The sequence below is a fragment of the Cryptotermes secundus genome, unplaced genomic scaffold (genome assembly GCF_002891405.2).
Source record: "Cryptotermes secundus unplaced genomic scaffold, Csec_1.0 scaffold63, whole genome shotgun sequence".
Lineage (NCBI taxonomy): Eukaryota > Metazoa > Arthropoda > Insecta > Blattodea > Kalotermitidae > Cryptotermes > Cryptotermes secundus.
This window is the reverse complement of record NW_019725836.1, coordinates 43,323-64,759: the sequence shown is the minus strand read 5'-3', so window position 1 is coordinate 64,759 and position 21,437 is coordinate 43,323. Positions and strand designations below refer to the sequence as shown.

The 21,437-nt window shown below is 43.2% G+C and overlaps 1 protein-coding gene across 4 annotated transcripts in view; it reads left to right on the top strand.

Annotated features, from left to right (window-relative positions):
* The window catches only part of LOC111863504 (homeobox protein OTX2-like), a 96,761-nt gene that overhangs the window by 44,844 nt on the left and 30,480 nt on the right, over window positions 1-21,437 (top strand). For all 4 annotated transcript variants that reach the window (XR_004512913.1, XM_033751091.1, XM_033751092.1 and 1 more), the window contains exons 3-5: window positions 10,410-10,576; window positions 15,724-15,788; window positions 16,319-16,405. Coding sequence is in view for 3 of the 4 variants with exons in the window: in XM_033751091.1 (XP_033606982.1) it covers window positions 10,410-10,576; window positions 15,724-15,788; window positions 16,319-16,405 (319 nt within the window). In the remaining variant the exon portion in view is untranslated. The remainder of the gene's footprint in view (window positions 1-10,409; window positions 10,577-15,723; window positions 15,789-16,318; window positions 16,406-21,437) is intronic.

Sequence of the window (21,437 nt, the reverse complement as noted above, 5' to 3'; positions counted from 1 at the left end):
TCGATCACGAGAACATTGCACTGTCGGCTTGTATCAGCTGAGGAGCACAGATGTACAAGTGCAACAGCTAAGCTGTTGATTAGAAAACTCTGGAGAAGAGAGGGGGGACAGAAATAAACCCCTACAACGCAACGGATTGGAAATAATGCCCTTCAGTGTGTATATGAGACCACTTGAAGACGCGTTCCAGGACGGATCGGGTAAATAGTCCCTCCTGATTGCAACAAGTAAATCAGGATTTAGGCGCGTGTATGTAGGACACAAAGCGTCGCGGCGCGTTGTGGGATGCCTTTTGTGAGGGAGCTGGTATTAACCGCGACGTTGTAGGCAAAGCAACCAGTGGCGTTAGGTGTAGTGTTGTCTGGAGTGTGCCACGACATAGTTCGGTAGAAGCGCACCGACGATTCGGAGTACTCGTAAATCAAGCAGCAAGGTGCTTGAGTCTCGGCTAGACTTTCACTCAATCTACAGGGTCCTCGCGTTTTTATTGTCGGTTTTTAAACGATGTTGTCAGCAGTTAGTCTTTAATGCGTCGAAGAGTAGAAAAAAGAATAAATGAATTGGAAAGGATTTGGAAGGAATCGGGATTGGCCTAAACGCAATAATATTCCGACATTTGCTCGAAAATCTGACGAAGGCAACCAAAGCCTTCAACCAGGATAACTGATGCCCTGGTCGAGATTCGAACCCGTCACCTTCTGTATATGGATTTAGAGATGTCCCGCTGGCTCCCCCGTGTGGCTTGGTTCATGGGAGTAGTTCCTCCGAAACACTGGCGGATTTGTATCGGAATACACAGTGTCACATCCCGGATAATAACGGCTTAATCTTTCTTAAATTAGTAGTATGTAGGAACAAAGATAATCCAGAGCTCTATACAGGTAATACAGTAGAAACCGGAATGTTAAAATTGAATATTTTTAAACATTCGAAGACCAGTGGTTACAATATGTACCATCCTCAACTCAACATTTTATTCACACAATGTATTTATGTGTTCTATATTGTTCTCATAACAAACAGCGACTATTTCCTCGGAGTGTAAGGCGGGCGTGAAGGTGACCACTCACCTCCATCCAGTGCCGAGGTCAAGAAAGAGTGGAGCTATACATCCGCTCCCCCATCCGCCTTCATGACGTAGCGCTTAATTAAGCACAAGGACAACTTCACCTTTACCATTTACTTCAGTGACTGAGCTTGTGAAAAGTAAAGCTATCCCTGTACCAGGCCGTGAAGGCCCATAGGGTTGTGAGACGTTGAGGGTCCCACATTATCTAGACAATCGGCTCACAGATGGCGGTGATGTCAGGCTTACGCGCCGGCCGCGCTTTACTCCCCAGGAAAATTATTTAATTAATTCCTGGTGTTCATTTCTGTTAGAGGCTGAAGTAAGTAGAACTAAGAGTATTTCGTCTGGGATGTAACGGCTTTAGTCCATCGACGTTTCGGAGGAAAGTATTGTCTCCATTTATGAGGTTTAAGCAAGCGTAAGAGAATCAAGAAACTAGGAAGGAACAGCCGAGACACTTCTTTGATGGACATCCACCTCACTACGGGTCCTCACATTCCAGAAAATATTTAATAACCAGCCGCTTATCAGTGGTGGCTGGAGACAGCAAGTGTACTGGGAGTCGCGTCAAGTGGCGTTGCAAGAGCCGCCACTGAGTGCTCCTTCTTCCGCTCGAGATATAAGTGCAGAGAAATGTGATGTATTCATTGCTGGAATGATGGGCGGCAACCCCCCCCCCATCTAGTATGTGGTTACACGCTGCGCTCCTCCATGGTCATGTGATAGCCTCCCCACCCCTTCAGAAGCTGAGCAGCCCCATTTGACTGTCAGGGCTCGTAGGAGGCGAGGCAAATATTTGACGAAGATGGTATGATGAGCCCTGCTTTTGTGCTGCCTGGTTCTGAGCATCAATGCAGGAAGTATCATCCCCCGAATTATTTAATATTACACCAAGAAATACCCGGTCTTCCCCCGGGCTCTCTTTGTTTTCCTTGCAGTCCCGCAGTTTACACAATATCAAAAAGAAACTAAACAAGTGGGAGAGAATTTGAAATCAAGAACTTATATCGTGTTCTAATGCGCAATGTCGTGTAAATTAGATTAGAAATTAGCCGACGTTTCTGAAGATCCTGTTGTCTCCATCTATAGGGCCGAAGATTAAATTTCCCTGCTTTCTTCCCTTCTGCTTGCTGTTCCCTTTCTCGGCTTAATTTTCGACACTGAAATTGGAAGTAGTAATTCCTCCGAAACATCAGTCACGTCTGCATATTACGATTTAAGGAATTTAAATTTGCTGATGTCATCCTCCATAATAAAATCATTTGATGCTGCGTGACGCTGTGGTAACACAGTGCGCCGATTAAGCGCTGCTTGTAGATAGTACTAATGCCGCCCGGTGGTGGATCTGCCAACAGTAGTCTTTCTGTCTTCGGCTGTCGTCAAGTTCATGACAAATATTTATTTAGAGAGGTTCTTGAAATCAATATTCTGTATTATTTTTATTTTTTAGATTTTTTATGTTGGATTGAATTTTGGGTTCTTGAAGCTAAGTTTCTACTTAGTAGAAAGAAGAATGCTGCCATTGAGGATTGGATTCGCGTCCATACACTCCATTTCAACATTTGTACATCGCTTCAACAGCCGTGGCTACCGTACATACTGGCAAGTGTACAAAATATATTTCATAATATTGTGACATGTAAACATATTATTACGTAAAAGCTCTGAAAACAGGCGACGGTACAATAGCCATTGCTAGGGAGCAGCTCTGTTGCAACGTATCCCCGGCAACGAGAGAATATGCACTAAAGGAAGAAGCGTTTTCTGTGCGATCCGTGCCTGGGTTATATAAGGAGGACTAGTGGTTTAGTTGTAGGCCCCGTGGGGTCGAATACCTCCACCGTTATCCTGCGAGTTGTAGGAGGCGACGAAAAGCGAAGTCTCACATCTGAGTCAGTGAAATACGGTCGCGAGTCCCTTGGGACTAGGACCCGAGAAGCATTGCGCTGGTAAGGGCCAGCAGCAGCATATACAAAAGACAGACCCGTCCTCTCGTCAGAGAGGGCGCTCCCCAAAACAAGACTGTAACTGTCAAACAATAATAAATATCTGGCCGCAAGACCCAGATGGGTGCTTTATTCCAAGACAGACTGGACGACTGAGACTCAGACTCAGTTGCTGGCACTGAGCGGCGTGACAGAGTGGATGTATTCGTGCAGAAACTACGGTGCAACACACTAGGTGCCTACTTAGAAACACCGACTTCTCCCTTATCGAAGAGGATAAAAATCTTAGTCATGAATCTCGTGGAAACTGAAGCCAGGAATGACTGTGTTGGCGAAGGCCAGCAGCAATTTGCCGACAGACGAAGTTGCAATTTCTGTATTTGGAAATAAGAAGTTGGTAGTTAAGGCCGAGAACAGTTCGGTAACCCAGAGGAAGGGGAAAGTCAGCCGTTGGAAACCGCTACCAAGCAACGGCTAAAGAAGAATAAGAAGACTTTATGTGTGCTGTAGTTACAGTGAACTTTGGAGCGTATATTTCCGTGAGAGTGTCATAGTTATTTTTAGCCCCAATTCAGGATTGTTTTCTGAAGCTGCGAGTTTAAAAAACAAGCTGTTAGACAGGCCGAAGATAATTGATTTGAAGGGAGATGAAAGGAAACTGGAGATTGGGGACTCTGCGCGTCATAAGCATAGCACACGTTGCGCAGGCAGACTTGTGGAAGAATTATTTCTGTTCAAAGAGAATTTGTTCCCATCGTGTAAGGTAAAACGTAAAGTTATACCTGTAATGGGCCTTGGAGGCCCATAGGGTTTTGAGACGTTAAGGCTTCCACATTTCCTAGATAATCGGCTCACAGATGGAGGTCTTAACCATACAGGCAGTCCTTTAGTCCCGTGAAGATCCTGGTACTCATTTCTGTTAGAGTCTGAGTCGAACCCAGGACCACAGTGCGGCTGGAAAGATGAGGGCAAATGAAATATGCACCTCATTGAAACCCGTAACATTCCGGCTTGTAGCATAGTATCTCACAACTTTGCTTTAGAATATGCTATTAGGAAGGTTCAGGGAAACCAGGTGGGACTGAAATTAAACGGGACACATCAGCTGTTGGTCTATGCTGATGATGTGAATCTACTGGGTGATAATGTAGATACCGTAAAGAAAAACACACAAACTTTTAATTGACGCAAGTAAAGAGGTTGGTCTAGAAGTAAACACAGAGAAAACCAAGTATATGTTGCTGTCTCGTTACCAAAATGCAGGGCAAAATAATGGCATAAATGTAGGAAACAGATGTTTTGAAAATGTGGCACAGTTCAGATATTTGGGAACAACGATAACAGATCGAAAACTGATTCAGGGGGAAATTAAGAGGAGATTGAACTCGGGTAATACTTGCTACCATTCAGCCCAGAACCATTTGTCTTCTTGTCTGCTGCCCCCCCAAAAAAAAATTAGAATATACACAATTATAATTTTGCCTGTGGTTTGTATGGGTGTGAAATTTGGTCTCTGACATTAAGGGTGGAACATAGGCTGAGGGTGTTTGAGAACACGGTGTTGAGGAGAATATTTGGACCAAAGAGAGATGAAGTCACAGGAAGTTGGAGGAAACTGCATAATGAGGAGCTTCATAACGTGTACTCTTCTCCAAGTATAATTAGATTGATCAAGTCAAGGAGGATGAGGTGGGCAGGTCATGTAGCACGAATGGGGGAGACGGGGAATGCGTATAGGATATTGGTGGGAAAGCCAGAAGGAAAGAGACCACAGGGAAGACCAAGGCGTATGTGGGTGGACAATATTAGAATAGATCTTAGAGCGATAGGATGGGATGGTATGGATTGGATAGATCTGGCTGAGGATAGGGACCAGTGGAGGGCTCTTGTGAACACGGTAATGAACCTTCGGGTTCCATAAAATGCTGGGAAATTCTTGAGTACCTGCAGATTTGGCTTCTTCTCAAGAAGGGCTCAGCTCCATAAGTAAGTAAGTAAGTAAGTAAGTAAGTAAGCATAGTTTCTCAACCAGTTAAGCTCCTGGTTCCGACGTCACTCTCTGACGATGACGTAAACTAAGAAATATTTTAGACTTCGCACACCCGCCTGCCTGCCTGTAGAATGTCGGAGACATGAAAGCGTGGATGTGAAACTTTTGCCGTTGTGGAAACCTCAGACGTGTACAGTTAGTATAGCGATGGGCTGGACGGCACGGGTTTGATTCCTGCCAAGGGTAACATTCTTCTTTTCTCCGTAATGCAGACCAAAACTGGGTCACACCCAGGTTCCCATCCAATGAGACCCGGGAGCTCTTTCCCCGGAGATAAACTAGTGCCGAGGTAGAGAATATGTGGATCCATACAGCCACTCCACCATACATCTTCATGGCGTAGTGCTTAATTAATTAAACACATGGACAACTTCGTGTACTTTTAACTTACCAATGTGAGAAGCACTTCCTTCTGGGATGTAAAGCCGTACAGTCCTGTACAAGTTTATCGACGTTTCGGAAGAATACATTTGTCCCAATTTGAGTGGCAGCAAGACAGAGGCACTATGCAGTGAGTCCGCCTGCTTGGCACCCCTCCGATTGCCCGAAGGGAAGAAGGCAACAGCTCCCTCAGAAAAATCTGGGCTCACTCTGCTTGTTTCCTACCTCTTCTTCAGAATTGCTTATTTTTCTTAAAATTATGCTCTGAAGATAGTGCATATATGTCCCCCTGAAACGTCGGAGCTCACTCTTCTTGCTGCTTACGTCTTACCGGTTGTTTGGCTTACTTTTCTACCCTGAAAGCTGAGGCAATGCATTCCGAGATATCAGTAAATATCTACTCGCCTGTAAGTCACATCGCCCCCTCTTTGTAGTCACCGCTGACAGAAGTTCGTATCCAGTTTGACCAATAAAATTTACCGTTTCTTAACGCGTAAGGTGAGCACTAAGTGGCTCTCATTAACCAAAGCGTCATATTGACTGTATCTCATGAATCTGAAAGGAATTTTACTTCTGACTGGAAACGGAAGGGGTGAGTTCATAGCCCGAACCCTTTGACCGTGCCCACGACTGATACAGCGGCAGAAACGGCCTCCTAGCTGTTGTATTGAAGCTGCCTCATTGACAGGATTGTTTGCTACCAACCCGCCCCGGCCTTTTCCAAGCGATTACCTCGAATAATTGCTACTCATTGTTGCACGGGGGAGTATAGTGAGTTGGGGAGTTCCTCACCCTTCCAACAATAGCCTTGCCTCATGCAGCTGCCCTTGGTTCTGCTCTCTCCACCCCCGCTGTGGCCACCCTTTGTGCGACCCGCTCAAATATGTACTGTATGGTCTAGGGGTCTGCGGCTCCTCAACAAGGGGATTCGGCTGGTGAACCCAAAAATTCCAGTCCCAAAGGAAGATGCTTAACAAAAAATTCTGTCCCTTATTCCCTTTAGTGATCATGGGACGTGACTCATATCGTATTAACGTCTCGTTTCCAAACCGTTATTAAGATTCTGTTGCCTCTGTCTGAAGTAGGCAGAGGCCATTGTTGTACCATCTTGACTTGTGCGCGCACACACACAAAAAATTGAAGATCGCAGTTTGTTTTCCCCACCTGCAGAGAGAAACATGAGCTCTGTGGGCTGTCACGTGTGCAGTGCAGACCCATTCCAATTTTTAAGACCTTATACTAATTTGTATCTGCAGCTTTTTCCAAATTCTATATAAAAGGTGTCCCATCTCTACCCTAAAATCACTGGGCCCTCTCTATTAAATTCATGTGTATATATAAATAATTTCTGTTAATATTTTCATTTTTAAAATCAATATATTTCATATTTTTATGAATTAATAATGGACACGCGGTAGCGTAGTTGGTTGAGGCAGTTTGCTACAAGACACAATGTCGTGGGTTCGATTCCCGATGAGGTCATTCGATTTTTCAATTTACCTAATTCTTTCAGCCGCTCTATGGTCCTGAGGTCGACTCAGCCTCTAACAGAAATAAATATCAGAAATCTTCCTGCGGGGCAAAGAGAGGCCGGCTGGCTCACCGCAATCTGTGAGCCGATTGTCTAGAAAATGTGGGAACCTCGACGTCTCAGAACTGTATGGGTCTTCACGGCCTGTTACAGGGATGGCTTTACTTTATCAGATGATGCTATTTATTAAGATTTCTGTCTTCTTGGAAATAACGCCGTGCAGGCTGTTGAACGTCAACGGACGTTTAGTAAGAACATGTAGTCTCCATCTTCAGGAAATAAGAATACGCCAAATGGCAAACCAACATAAAGCAGACAGTAATCTCTTCCTACACTGAAGAAGGGGGCGACATATTCCTAAGAATTTTCGGCTGAATTTCAACGAACCACACAGCGTTATATCCCAGACGACAGAATTCTTCATAAGAACATGAAACCCTAAAATATTTATCAGTATTTTACAAATATATTACTGAGGGTGTTGAGAACAGGGCACTGAGGAGAATATTTAGACCGAAGAGAGATGAAGTGACAGGAGGTTGGAGAAAACTGCATAAGGAGGAGCTTCATAACTTGTACTCTTCTCCAAGTATAATTAGAATTATCAATTCAATGAGGATGAGGTGGGCAGGGTATGTAGTACGCAGATGAGAAGACGAACTCTAACAGGATCTTTGGTGAGAAAACCAGAAGGAAAGAGATAACTAGGAAGAAGTAGGCGTAGGTGGGAGGATAATATTAAGATGGATGTTAGATAAATTAGCTGGATGGATCTGGGTCAGGACAGGGATCAGTGACGAGCTTTTGTGAAAGCGGGAACGTACCTTCGGTTACATAAATTCCTAAAAATTCATTGAGTAGCTGCACAAATTTTTCGGCTTCTCAAGAAGTCTCATCTCCATGGGGTGAGTTAGTTTATTTATTTACAAATGCACGGAATTGAACACTCGATCTCTGACATTTTGGAACTTAACAATTGGTTCAGATTTACTGTGTAACTTCCCCAGAATACCCAGCGCCCCCGCAAACAAAGTAGCGCTACAGCCACATTTCTGTGGTGAAGTTACATCTGTGCTAACTGGGCTTCGCTTCTGTGGAAAGTACACAGAACGAGACTCCTAGGAAGAGCTAGACACTGATTACGTTTTTCGTTTGGTAAGATTCTAGACAGGTACACGGGACGTAGTCGACTCGAGTTTCAGCTGGCATATCGGCTATCCCAACTGGATTTCTTTCTTATTTTTCTCAGTCTTTCCATCCTCAGTCGATATAGCGACTAGGATACCGGGTGGACTATTGAGGAATCGGGGTTCGATTTCTAGCGAGAGTACAAAGATATTCTCTTGTTCAGTGCTCCGAACCCCATCTGGGGCCCATCCAGTCCCCTAGCTAATGTGCACCGAGCTTATTTCCCCTGTAGGAGTAAGCCGGCAAGGTTGTAAAACTGGCCATCCACCTCCATTTATCGCCGAAGTTAAGAATGCGTGGAGTTATACCTCCACTTCCTATCCGTCCATATGGCGGTGTGCTTAATTAAGAACAGGGAAAATTATAATTCTTACTTTGTTTAACGACTTCGTCAGAAAATGAAGCCACATGGCGTCGAACGGTAGAAGGAAGAGTGGATAATGAATAGGCAGACATAGGGAAGGAAACGATCGTTATCTAATCTGGAAAACTACGCGAAACCTCAAAATAACGGGTCTTGAGTTCGGGATTCGAAGGCGTGGCCTCCAGAACAGGGAACAGTGCTACCAGTCACTATATTGCAATTTGCTCAGTTTAGTTTTGCTTTTGAAGCAAAATTGGAAGAGAACGTAGTAACTACAGCCGGAAAGTCGCGGGTTCGATTCCCGATGAGGTCATTGGAATTTTCGATTGACCTAAATTTTCCAGCCGCACGATGGCCCTGGGGTCGACTCAGCCTCTAACAGAAATGAGTACCAAGAATCTTCATTGGGTAAAGGTCAACCGGCACGTAAGGCTGACAGGCTCACCGCCATCTATGTGCCGATTGTCCAGAAAAATGTGGGAGCCTTGACGTCTCACAACCCTATGGGCCTCCACAGCCTGTTACAGGGATAGTTTTACTTTTACCTTGAAGAAAATTGTCTGTTCAGTGAGCCTGAAATGTTGACTGTTTTGAGGTGGGTGCTGAAGTCTGCCTGCTCTAGGAACCAAGATTTGTCATGCCTTGCGTAGGAAACCTTACAGAAATCTGTGTGCAGAATGTCTGGATCCCCTACAGACGTACGTATAAATGCCGGAATTACGGATCCCGTCACTACCTGCCCGTGACGCACGCTTGTTCCCGTGGCACAGTATAGGAGAGAAAGTGACGAAGAAACGTAGAAAATTACAAGATATTTACCCTTCACCCATTCATCCTACTACGACAGTAGATTCTTGTAGAGGTAAACTTTCATTCAGGAGGTTTTCAGTTCGAGTTTCTACCGAGACAGCAGTTGTCGTGACTGGGGTTCTTCAAGGTCTTCCTCAGTCTCTTTTAGGCATATACCGGGATAGTACTCTACTAGGCAACGACCACTTTCTTCCATATCCCTCACAATTCTTTATTCATTCCACTCCTTGAAGTTGTCCTTGTGTTTAATTAATTAAGCACTATGCCATGAAGACGTAGGTGGGAATGGAGGTATAGCTCCAGCATTTTTAACCTCGGCACTAGATGAAGGTGAGTGATCAGCTTCACCACCCAGCCGCTTTACCTGCTGGTGTACCAGTCTGATAAGAAGCTGGATGGGTTCCAGAGACGATCAGGAGAAGAAAATAAACTCTTGTGTCTGCCAGAAATGGGAACCTTCCCTATAGCCGTTCCGACCTCATTTATCCGACTACTCGACGTAAGGTAATCTAGCTTTTGCAGCGTCGTGACGTAACCTACAACATATGGAGGCCAGAGAAGTAATTTCATCGATAAGTGACTGAACTCCACTGGTAAACATTCAGATTACATGGCGTTTTAGCCGCATACTAACACATTGAATATATTAAAATTACACAGTAGGTCACGAACGAGCGAGCAGTCTTCTCTTTCAGTGTATCTTGTTTATTCTATGAGTATTAATAATATTTTATTGCGGATACATGAAGCATGACTTACTATATAAAGGAGACGGTTTATGATTGACTGTCTGTGCGTGTTGTTCGTGGGAGATGGCGTTGAAGTTTGGCTTCCACTCATCATAAAGTAATGTGTAGGACAGGAATGCAGCAATGGGATGTTAATGTGGTCTACAGAAACGTATATAACACATGGTGAAACCTCTTCTATTTTCAACTTGCGTTACACTCTGTAAACATAACGATATACATATGTAAAGACATTTCCTTTTGAAATCTCAACAGAAGTTACACCGATAACTATATAGAATATTATGTGGCAGATGGACTAACCGTGTGCTTGTGACACAGGTGCAGCCCTGATGGCGAACTTGCTTTCCCTCCGTTCAGCAGCCCATGTGGCTCAGGCTCCACAGCCAGCATGGCCTACCTCAAATCTACGCCGTACTCGGTCAACGGCATCGGACTCGCCATGCCTACAATGGACTCCTTGCACTCCAGCATGGGATACCCAGCAGGTACTGTTACGCCACGTAATGAGCACATCCTGTATATACTCCATAAAATGTGTTTTCATGTGTGCAGACATGTTGCCTTCCTGTCATTTTCATTTTCTTTAGGTTTTCTAAGAATTATTAGAAATATTTCCCAATATGGCGTTACTTGCGCTCCCATTGTTATGTTAAGCATCCGAATTCCTGTAAATACTCCATAAAATGTATTTTCATGTGTGCAGACATGTTGTCTTCCTGTCATTTTCATTTTCTTAGGTTTTCTAAGAAGTACTAAAAATATTTCCCGATATGGCGTTACTTGCGCTCCCATTCATATGTTAAGTATCCGAATTCCTAGAATTCTTTATTTTTTCAGGTTTGTTGATTATAGATTAAAAATATCCTTGTTTTGTTTCGAACTATCCCCGGTAAATTTAAACATTGAGTGGTGTGAAGGGCGGAGGAGTAGCACGAATGGGCAAGGAGTGAATTGCATACAGTATATTTACAGGATTACCTGATTAGATATAAGAATTTTAGAGGACCTGGACTTGGAATGGAGAATAATATTAAAAAAGTTTTAAATAATAAATGTGGGGTGAGGGTTATTAACTAGATTTTTCTGGCTCAGGGTAGTAACCAGTAGCGAGCTCTTGTGAGCACGGCGATGAACTTTAGTGTTCCATTTAGGAGGAAGCATATCTTGAGTAGCTGTGTGACTATTAACTTCTCAGTTAGCTCAGAATAGGGTCCAGTGGCAAGCTGATGTGAGTATGGTAACCAACATCCAGGCCTCAAAGAATGCGATGGATTTCTTAAGTAGCTGAGCGACTGGCAGCTTCTTCAGAATAGCTCAGCTCCAATGAGTGTGTTGGTTAGCCAGTTATCTGCAGCACTGTGTGTGTGGGTTCGGTTGCTCAAGCGTTGCTTAATAATGTGACATCTCCCCACTCCTCCCCACTGTGACCCCTCCACGCATACATATGTAGGGTTGCGAGAGTAATCCAATCGGGACTCCGATCCTGCTAGGATGTACACACACCCAGCCACTAAACACGATTAAATCAGGGTCAATTACTCACTAATGTGTTCTGCCTGCTCTCCTCGTCAAAACATTCTCTTGTAACTGTGCACAGATTTCAGGAAAAGACTCTCCTTCTTTTAAAGGTTGATATACAGGATGATGTTATTTTGTGCTTTTCAGTTACGTTGGTTATACGTCACATAGACTTCAAGCATTAAACATCAAATATACATTTACTGGTAATTTTTGTATATACAAATTACTGCCTCAATTGAACAACACCTGCAATGAGTACTGGCTTTGGGATGTCATGACTTGTAGACTGGTAGAAGTCTTACGAATGTTTCGGATGAACGTACTGCCTCCATCTTCGAAGTCGAAGACTAAGCAAACAAAAACAAGCAGAGTTCTGCACTAAATTCCTGAAGATTCGGGCAGTAATTTCGTTAGAAATGTCAGTGAATTTCTATGAAACTATATGGTGTCATATTCTAGAAATTAGTACTCATACTCGCAGCTGTGAAAAGTCTCAAATCAATCACACTGCCTCTCAGCTACAAAACCCCACCGGTTAATGCTGTTTGGGGAAACAGTCGCTGTTTATTGTGAGAACCATACGGAACACACAAATACGCTCCAAATAACATATAAGAATTCAGTCCGTACCTCACAGGAAACCCATTACGTCTCCGATACAAAGCCCAACCAGTTAATGCTGTTTAGAGAAACAGTCTCTGTTTATTGTGAGAACCGTACGGAACACATAACTACACTGTGTGGGCAGAATTAAGAGATTTCTAATGGTGAAGCATGTGGTTTATATAGTTACCGCTGTGATTTAAAGGGCTAATAGAAGGCCATTCATAAAAATGTATAGTATTGTTTGTCACGTCGCATCCCTGTGGAGCGTAAGTATACATATTCTTGTCCGTCCGAAACAGCTGCACGGATTGTTAAAAACTAGTCTTCGATACCCCCGACCTGTACATTCCGTAAAGTCGTACACACGTTTCTGCGCTCATCTGGCAGAATGAATATCGAAGCAAAACATATTTCCAAAAAAAAAAAAACAAAAAAAACACTTGTTTTTGGTTCAATATACATTTCTCACCATGGAGCACGGTTGGTTGAGGCACTATGATACAATCCGCAAGGTCCCGGGTTCGATTCCTTATAAGTTAACTGTATTTTTCAGTTGACCTAAATTTTTCAGCCCCGTTATGACCCTCGTATCGACTCAGCCTCTAACAGAAATGAGAACCAGGAATCTTCCTGGGAGTAAAGTGCGGCCGGCACTTAAGGTTGACATCCTCACCGCCATCTCTGAGCCGATTGTCTAGGAAATATATGGTAGCCACGACGTCTCACAATCCTATGGGCCTCCACAACCTGTTAAAGGGTTAGCTTTTCATTTTACCTTTTTTTTTTTTCGAGTGTTGTAGTGTACGAGAAATTTCAGCGAAAACGAACGAAACTCCAGAATTGTTATGCTATGCATATATTTCCTAACTCGTTCACACTTCATGTTCAATTAACAACTTTGACACTTCTTGTGGTAGGGTAAACACTTGACAATACTTTGCGTGTACCACACATTTACAGACTGACTACTAATTGTTACTGGTCCTCGCCAGCACAGTGATTTTTGGTTCCGAGTCCCACGGGACCCACGATTATAGAACTCTAACTTCTCTTGACTGATAGACTGAATGTGTGGGTGTAGGCAGGTAGGGAGGTTAATTGCTGCTGGCCTTCGCCAGCAGAATGATCCTTGGTCTCGAGTCCCGTTGGAATCCATGGCCAAGATATTTGTTCTCATCTGAACTTGTCCGTGTAGGTGTTTAGAATTTAGGTCTTCTCTTCGNGGGGGGGGGGGGGGGGGGGTTATTGTGACCGGCACTCCCCTCTACTGGGGAGTGAGTACTTTCAAAAGGTCTACATAGGTGGCTCTATAACGGACGAAATAAAAAAAAACAATGAAGAGGTTAGTACGTATAACAGTAATACTCCAGGGTACAGTCGGTTCTCGTCTACGTTGTCGACTGCCGTCCGTTTTCCTCAGTCCGTCGGGCAATGTGAAGAGTGCACCTTCAGACAGAGCGACTTTTTCCAAATCTTCATTTCACTCTCTTCTGTGTAATGTTTATAGTTAGATGGTAAAGGTAAAGCTGTCCTTGTAACAGGCAGTGGAAGCCCATTGGTTTGTGAGACGTCGAAGCTTCCGCATTTTCTAGACAATCGGCTCACAGATAGTGGTGAGGTTGCTAATCCTACGAGCCGGCCGCCCTTTACTCGCCAGGAAGATCCCCGATACTCATTTCTGTTAGAGGCTGAGTCGACATCGGAACCATAGTGCGACTGGAAGGATTAGGTCTAATTGAAAAATCTAATAATCTGATAAGGAACCGAACCTTCGACCTTCCGGCTTGTAGCATAGCAACCTTAAACAAAGGAATGAGCAGCGTTGATGTAAATGAGGTGCTTTCGGGGTAGCTCATATTTGTCATCGGCAGGAGATTTTTTCAGACCTCCATTTTTCTTTTCGAGCAATAGGAGTAGGTCTGTCGGTCTGTCTGTGTATGCATTCTCTCTAATAAAGTCTGAAAGCCTCTACAGGATTCCAATAAATTTGGTATGTACATCATGCCACCTGAAGTCAGTTCGACGGCAGACTTCAGCAGTGAGAGCATTGCAGTTACCTAAATGCCTGAACGGATGATCTTGAAACTCGGTATGTATACCATTCAGCATGAAGATCCCTCAACAGGTATCTCACAAGTATGTCCCTTCAATTGTGCCACCATAATGTATTAAACGTTTCTTAACTTCATTACAGATACTTAACATAGTAATCTTTCTGCTTGCTATATCAACTACACAAATTGTAGTTAAAGGAAAGTAGGCGATTAGATCTTCCCAGAACTTATTGTTTAATTTGGGTTTTAGAATTCAGTCTTATACAGGACGATCTATTTAGATGATATTTATGTCTCTTATGATAAAACACGATAAGATGATTGTTGGTTATATTCAGAAAAACGATAGATATATGCAGCATGTTTTGTAAACATATATTAATGTTTCATGTTCAGTAAGTTTACTAATTCGATTCGCTTCTTAATGGATCAGCCTATAGGTGACTGTACCCAGATTGCTTATTTTCTTCTGAAAGTCGTTACACAGTTTAATAGAAACCCTTACAAAAATGTGTCATTTATTGAGAATATTCCCACCCTTGAGATGACATTTTTTGTGCATGTGGATGTGTCTTTCATATCAAAAGTCGTCACAGTCCGTTACGTCAATATTGTCCGTCTGAAACACGTCTGAGGATACGTCACACTTCGTTCAAGCAACCACAATGAGATGTCCGGTAAAGTGGCCTGGTTCTCATCATGTCGCCGAGCGGTCTGAGACATGAACTGTTTTGCGCCCACTCAAATACTGTAGTCGTGGGTATCTGCGTTCATTCTGTGTTTGTGTTGTCCTGTGTAAGTAGCGTTCTTACGGGTTCTGATACCCTGTCAAAGGAGTCCTACTGACTCTCTATAAGATAAACCCTTTAAAGCCTAGTGGTTAATATATGTACCACCTGTTATAACTTAGTCTCCATTCTGCCCACACAGTGTATCTGTGTGTTCCGTATGGTTCTCACAGTAAACAGAGTCTGTTTCTCAAAACAGCCTTAACCGGTTGGGCTTTGTAGCGGAAACATGTGTTTCTTATGAGGTATGGACTGAATTCTTATATATGATTTGGAACTGTGTTCTGTATGGTTCTCACAATAAACAGCTACTGTTTCCCCAAACAGCATTAACCTATTGGACTTTGTAGCGGAGATGCAATGTATTTCCTGTGTGGTATAATCTGAATTTATGTGTATTTAAAAAAATTAAGTAATTANATACACTGTGCTGAGTCTATAATTGGCCTTACGGCTGTTGGCTCAGCACATAAATAATAAAGAATTGAATTGAATTGAATTGAATTATTATTATCATCATATATTTAAAATATCGTCTAGTGACTTTGTAATCATGACGTAACGCTCCATGTCAGCATCTGGTGAAGACGACCATTCGGATGTTCCTAACAAATTTTAATGCATTTCATGTGAAGTGATAATTATGACCGACGTCTTATCCAGGTAACCCCCGGAAACAGCGCCGAGAGAGAACCACGTTCACGCGGGCGCAGCTGGACATCCTCGAGGCCCTGTTCGCAAAGACGNCTGTCAAAGGAGTCCTACTGACTCTCTATAAGATAAACCCTTTAAAGCCTAGTGGTTAATATATGTACCACCTGTTATAACTTAGTCTCCATTCTGCCCACACAGTGTATCTGTGTGTTCCGTATGGTTCTCACAGTAAACAGAGTCTGTTTCTCAAAACAGCCTTAACCGGTTGGGCTTTGTAGCGGAAACATGTGTTTCTTATGAGGTATGGACTGAATTCTTATATATGATTTGGAACTGTGTTCTGTATGGTTCTCACAATAAACAGCTACTGTTTCCCCAAACAGCATTAACCTATTGGACTTTGTAGCGGAGATGCAATGTATTTCCTGTGTGGTATAANGCTCCATGTCAGCATCTGGTGAAGACGACCATTCGGATGTTCCTAACAGAGTTTAATGCATTTCATGTGAAGTGATAATTATGACCGACGTCTTATCCAGGTAACCCCCGGAAACAGCGCCGAGAGAGAACCACGTTCACGCGGGCGCAGCTGGACATCCTCGAGGCCCTGTTCGCAAAGACGCGCTACCCAGACATCTTCATGAGGGAGGAAGTGGCCCTCAAAATTAACCTTCCGGAGTCCAGGGTTCAGGTAAGCCTCTCAAGGGACAAGATCACTGACTTCTGATGTAACGTTAATAAATCGGAGTTCTTCTCTCGGGGGTAATGCAGCCTGAGCTTGAAACCGAATCCAAAACTACATGTAGATTACCTGTAGAGAGCCTGACTGTCTATTGGTACATCATGCGTACATTTGTGTTGTTGCATTTGATGTGATGTCCCAACGCGAGGAAAGGCGTGTAGGCCCATAGAAGTTCACCGAAATTTAGGAAAATTCTGACTCCATCTTCCTTATATTACTGTCAGTATTAGAGTTATAGTTTTTAGATTCTGAGTTCGATCCGCAACGTCACTATTACACTCAAAAAATAGAAAAAACCGTTAAATTCTCTCAGCATAATAACAAGAAACGAACTGAAGACGATAGTGGAAGCAACTTCGAAACGTCGCGTCTGTCATATATACTTGACACAGTTTACCGTGTCCTAGAAAATATTACATAACCGACACTAATGATATGAACGGAAGGCGTGATAGCTCAGTCAATGTAGTGACTAAGTTACTGAAGTTAAAAACTGTGTTCGCTTGTTGGTAGAGTCAAGGATTTTTCTCTTTTCTTCAGCTTCCAGAGAAGCTCTGAAACCTATCCAGCCTGACAGAAAATGGGTAAGGGAAGGGACTTTTCCCTGGGGTAAAGGTGTCGGGGTGTGAAGCTGATATCTCATAACCATCAAGTACCGAGTTTAAAATGGATGTATACCTCCATATCGCCATACGTCTTCTTAGGGCGGTGTTTAATTAAGCACAGGGACAACTGTATCTTTTGCCTTAATGCTGTAAATGTCGAACACCTATAAGAAAAACACATCCAATTTCTGACTCCCCCCCATTCATCTAACCTTCCAGCCGCTTGTAATGTTATTTGCCCTGACCGTTTTTCGGGTAGCGCTACTGTCAGTGACACTAATAGAAAAATAAAGTCATTTATCACTTGATATTCATTGTCAACACGCCTTGCGGAGGTCACGTACGTGTTTCTGGGGGTGTCGGCCTCGTTACTGCGATATGTATGCAGACTCGTGTGCCGGGGGGACAGTTCCAACATTCGCGATAGGGGAACGCAGCGACCAGACGCTCTTCAGCGTAACATGATACAGGGTGATTCATTCGGAAGGGATCACGAATTATTAATTATAAATGACGCGATTATGTACCGATGGAAACGCAACTCGGTGAACCCATGCCTCGGTAGATGAGCGGGTGGCTGCTGGGTCATAGAAGATGCAGAAATTCATTTGCTCTTCGCATGTAGACACGTGTTCACAAATGTTGCAGAAGCGTGGCGGAAGGGATCACGAACTTAAAGAAATGGCGTGAACTGGAGGGGCAGTGCTTCGAACTACACCTTGATAACCTTTTCCCTTTTCATCAGCACATGATTGCACCACATATAATTAGACCTACCAATTCTGGTCCTCCTCCCGTGAGTGAATCGACCAGGACATGACTTCATTTAATACTGCAATTACTAATTTCCTGAATTTTCATTATTTCGAGGTAGATAAATAGGAATTCCCTGTAGAATTTCTTTCCGTGTATATATATATGATATTAATTAAAATTTTATTAATTGTTTTAGACACGACAGGGACATCCGGTAGCGTAGTTGTTTAACGCATCATGCTACAAATCGGAAGGTCGCGAGTTAGATTCCCTATGAAGCCATTGGAATTTTCAATTGACCTTATCCTTCCAGCCACACTATAGCCCTGGGTTTGACTCAGCCTCTAACAGAAATGAGTACCAAAAATCTTCCTGGGGGGGTAAAGGGCGGTCTGCCCGTGAGGCTGACAACCTCACCGCCATCTGTGAGCCGATTTTCTAGAAAATGTGGGAGCCTAGACGTCTCTGAACCCTATGGGCCTCCACGGCCTGTCACAGAGACAGCGTAGTTTAGCTTTGGGCGCGGAAGGGGGGGGGGCGGAAAGCCCACTACCCCCTACTCGCTGCATATTTGATAATATCGAGATGGAAAAGAGAACGGAACGTACCAAAGATTAATGCAAACAATTGACGATCTTTTTGTTTCTTGCACACGAAAGTTAAATGAGAATTGTTGTGATTGGCCGGGGGGAGGGATCGATCTGGATATTTTGACGGATTTACACGTTTTCGGATTACGAAAGCATCGATTTCAGAAGACCGGCTGTGGGCCTACATCTCGCTGTTGGACGTATGTTCCACATTCAAGAGTTTATCCGTCATAGGCCGATGCTCGAAAACAGTTTTTATTATAAGCCAATCATTTGCCGCGACCTTCTGCGGTGGCCGCGCAGTCTAAGGCATGAAATATCTTCGCACTCTCAAATACTGGGGTCTTGGGTTCGAATCCCGCTCGAGGTATGGATATTTGTCTGTGTTTCTGTTTTCTTGTGTTGGTAGCGGCCTTGCGATAGGCTGATCCCCCGCCCAAGGAATCCTACCGACAGCCTCAAATAGAAAAAAACTACATGAAACAAAGTGTTTCACAGTCGCCCTATGCAAAAGCAAGGAGACTATGTTCAGGAAAGTGCCCCCATGTCCCCTGTAACAGAATGTACGTGCATGTTATTTTCCTATCCTTAATGCTCTCACGTGATGGGGCGACTGTTGATAGGGTCTGGATTGGTAATGGTATTCATTGAACACTTATTGCAATTAACTATAGCTCTAACGCTAATTCACACTCTCTGAAGTTCACTACAGCACGTACTAAACCTTCTCTGTCTGTTGTGTCTTCACCACTCGTTGTCTGGTAACGGCTTCCAACACCATATATCCCTCAATTTCCGTGTTCGCGCTCTTACTGGCCGACGACTGCCTCACAGCTAACTAAATTCTAGACTTGCCCTGCTTATAAACACGGACCGCATAGAAAACACCTCTTCCAACAGTTAGAAGAAGAAGAAGAAGAAGTTGGGTTGGTAGTGAGAGACACTACATTGGCGGGGGGTAAGAAACTATATCTCCGATTTTGAAGGTTCCCAGGCAGTGCCCGCTTGTCCTTCTGGTAAAGATAGAGCATATGATCGGATTTTTTGTTTGTTTGTTTGTTTTTGCTAACGTTGGGAGGGCTATATTAAGGCGAAATTTTGATGTTAACAATGGGAGGGCTGCATGTGAGGCATGCAGTGCAACGTGGAATTTGTGTACCAACTCAGCATTTGCTCTAGTACCGAGGAAAACCACGGAAAACCTTGGTCGAGCTGGCCGGTCTCAGGACCTTCCGGATGCAAACTGACTTCTAGCCAGCAGTCCGGCTTAAATACGCGAACCCTAACATTAGACCCTGTCTGTCCTGTTGCTTTGTTTTAAAAGTTTACGTGTGTTTCTACAGTTTTTTTTTCTGCTGCATAATTTGGATGAGCGGCAAACATTTGTGTATCATATTTTCAAAGGGTTTTAACTGTTTAAGTATTGATAAATTTAGATCTATATTGTGGAAGGGCAAAGGTTTGTTGCTCATCCAATGACAGGATTTTATGATTACAATTCTTTTTTTTTATCACATCTTCTTTCCTTGTCCAGTGTAGGTGATGGTCGGTCGATGTGGCCGCGGGCGTACGGGCGTTTGGGGAGTTTCATCATCCAGTTACCTGTAAAGAGATCTTAGAGCTGATTATCTTGCAAGCAGGGATAAGGGACGCAGATGTTTATCACTGGTGGGATCGTAGTGTCCTAGTACCTGAATCTGACTGTTTTCGCTGGTTACCAACTTCTGGTACAATGTCCTCGTTAACCTCTTAAAATGACTTTTAATTTATGACATTCTCGTCTGTTCGCGTAAGGTTGCAATTGGTGTTACCCTCGGTAATTTTGTTATTATCCTGAGGACTTTATTTTGAAATGTCTGTAGTTTATTTATTTAAGTGTTGGCAGCATAGTCCCATCCGGGGGAGGCATATGACAATATGGAGCGAAGGAGTGATTTATAAATTACCAAAGCTAAATTAATGTCAATTGTGGAGGATTTATTTAGTATAGGGTACAGTTGTCTCAGTCTGTAATTATCATTGCGCAAAATACAGGATATGTGGGTATGGTAGGTTAATTTTGTGTCAAGTGTAACACCAAGATACTTTGTTTCCTTAGTCCAAGATATGGTTTCGTTAAAAATCTTTACTTAATGCGTACTGCAGCGATAATGTCGCAGTCGTTTAGAAAAGAGTGTAATTGTGCACTTTTTTTGTATCAATCTGTATTCTTCATTTCCGGAACCACGGTTCCAAAAGTTCCATGGCAGAGTTTAACTTCCTGACTGCTATATCTATGCTGCCTGACCGAATAATAATATTCGTGTCATCAGCATAGACCAATATGGCTATGTTAGAGTCATTTTCAATTGAAGGAATGTCATTAATATAAATATTGAAGAGCGTGGGTCCAAGTAAGCTACCCTGAGGCACTCCGGCCTGAATGGGGCGTAGGTTTGAATAAGAGTTTTTGTGCATTACAAAAAAGAATCGATTCTGGGGGTAGTTATGTGTTAAATGAATGAAGTGAAGTGGAATTTTGGCCGCAATGAGTTTAGCAATCAACCCGGTGTTCCAGACCTTGTCGAATGCTAGTTCAATATCCAGGAATAAGGTTACTGTAGCTTTGTTATTGTTGAAACCGTGCGTAATGCGCTCCACATTCCTCAACAACGCATGTGTTGTGGAGTGATCTCTTTTAAAATCGTATTGGTCATTTCTGATAGCTTGCAGCTTCCTAAGTTCGAAGTTTAGTCTTTTTAGAATGATTTTCTCAAAACGTTTACCTAAATAATTTAGAAGGCATATTACTCTATATACGGTAGATATACTGATTATGCAAGTGTACATGCCAACATCAGAGTATGAAGATGATGAAGTGGAAAAAGTGTATGACACAATTGAAGAAATTCTTCAGGAAGATGGAAGAGGAGACACAAACAGCATCATATTGGGAGACTGGAATAGCATTGTTGGAGATGAACCATATCAGAATATTGTTGGATCACATGGACTAGGAAGACGGAATCACAGGGGTCAAATGCTTATTGA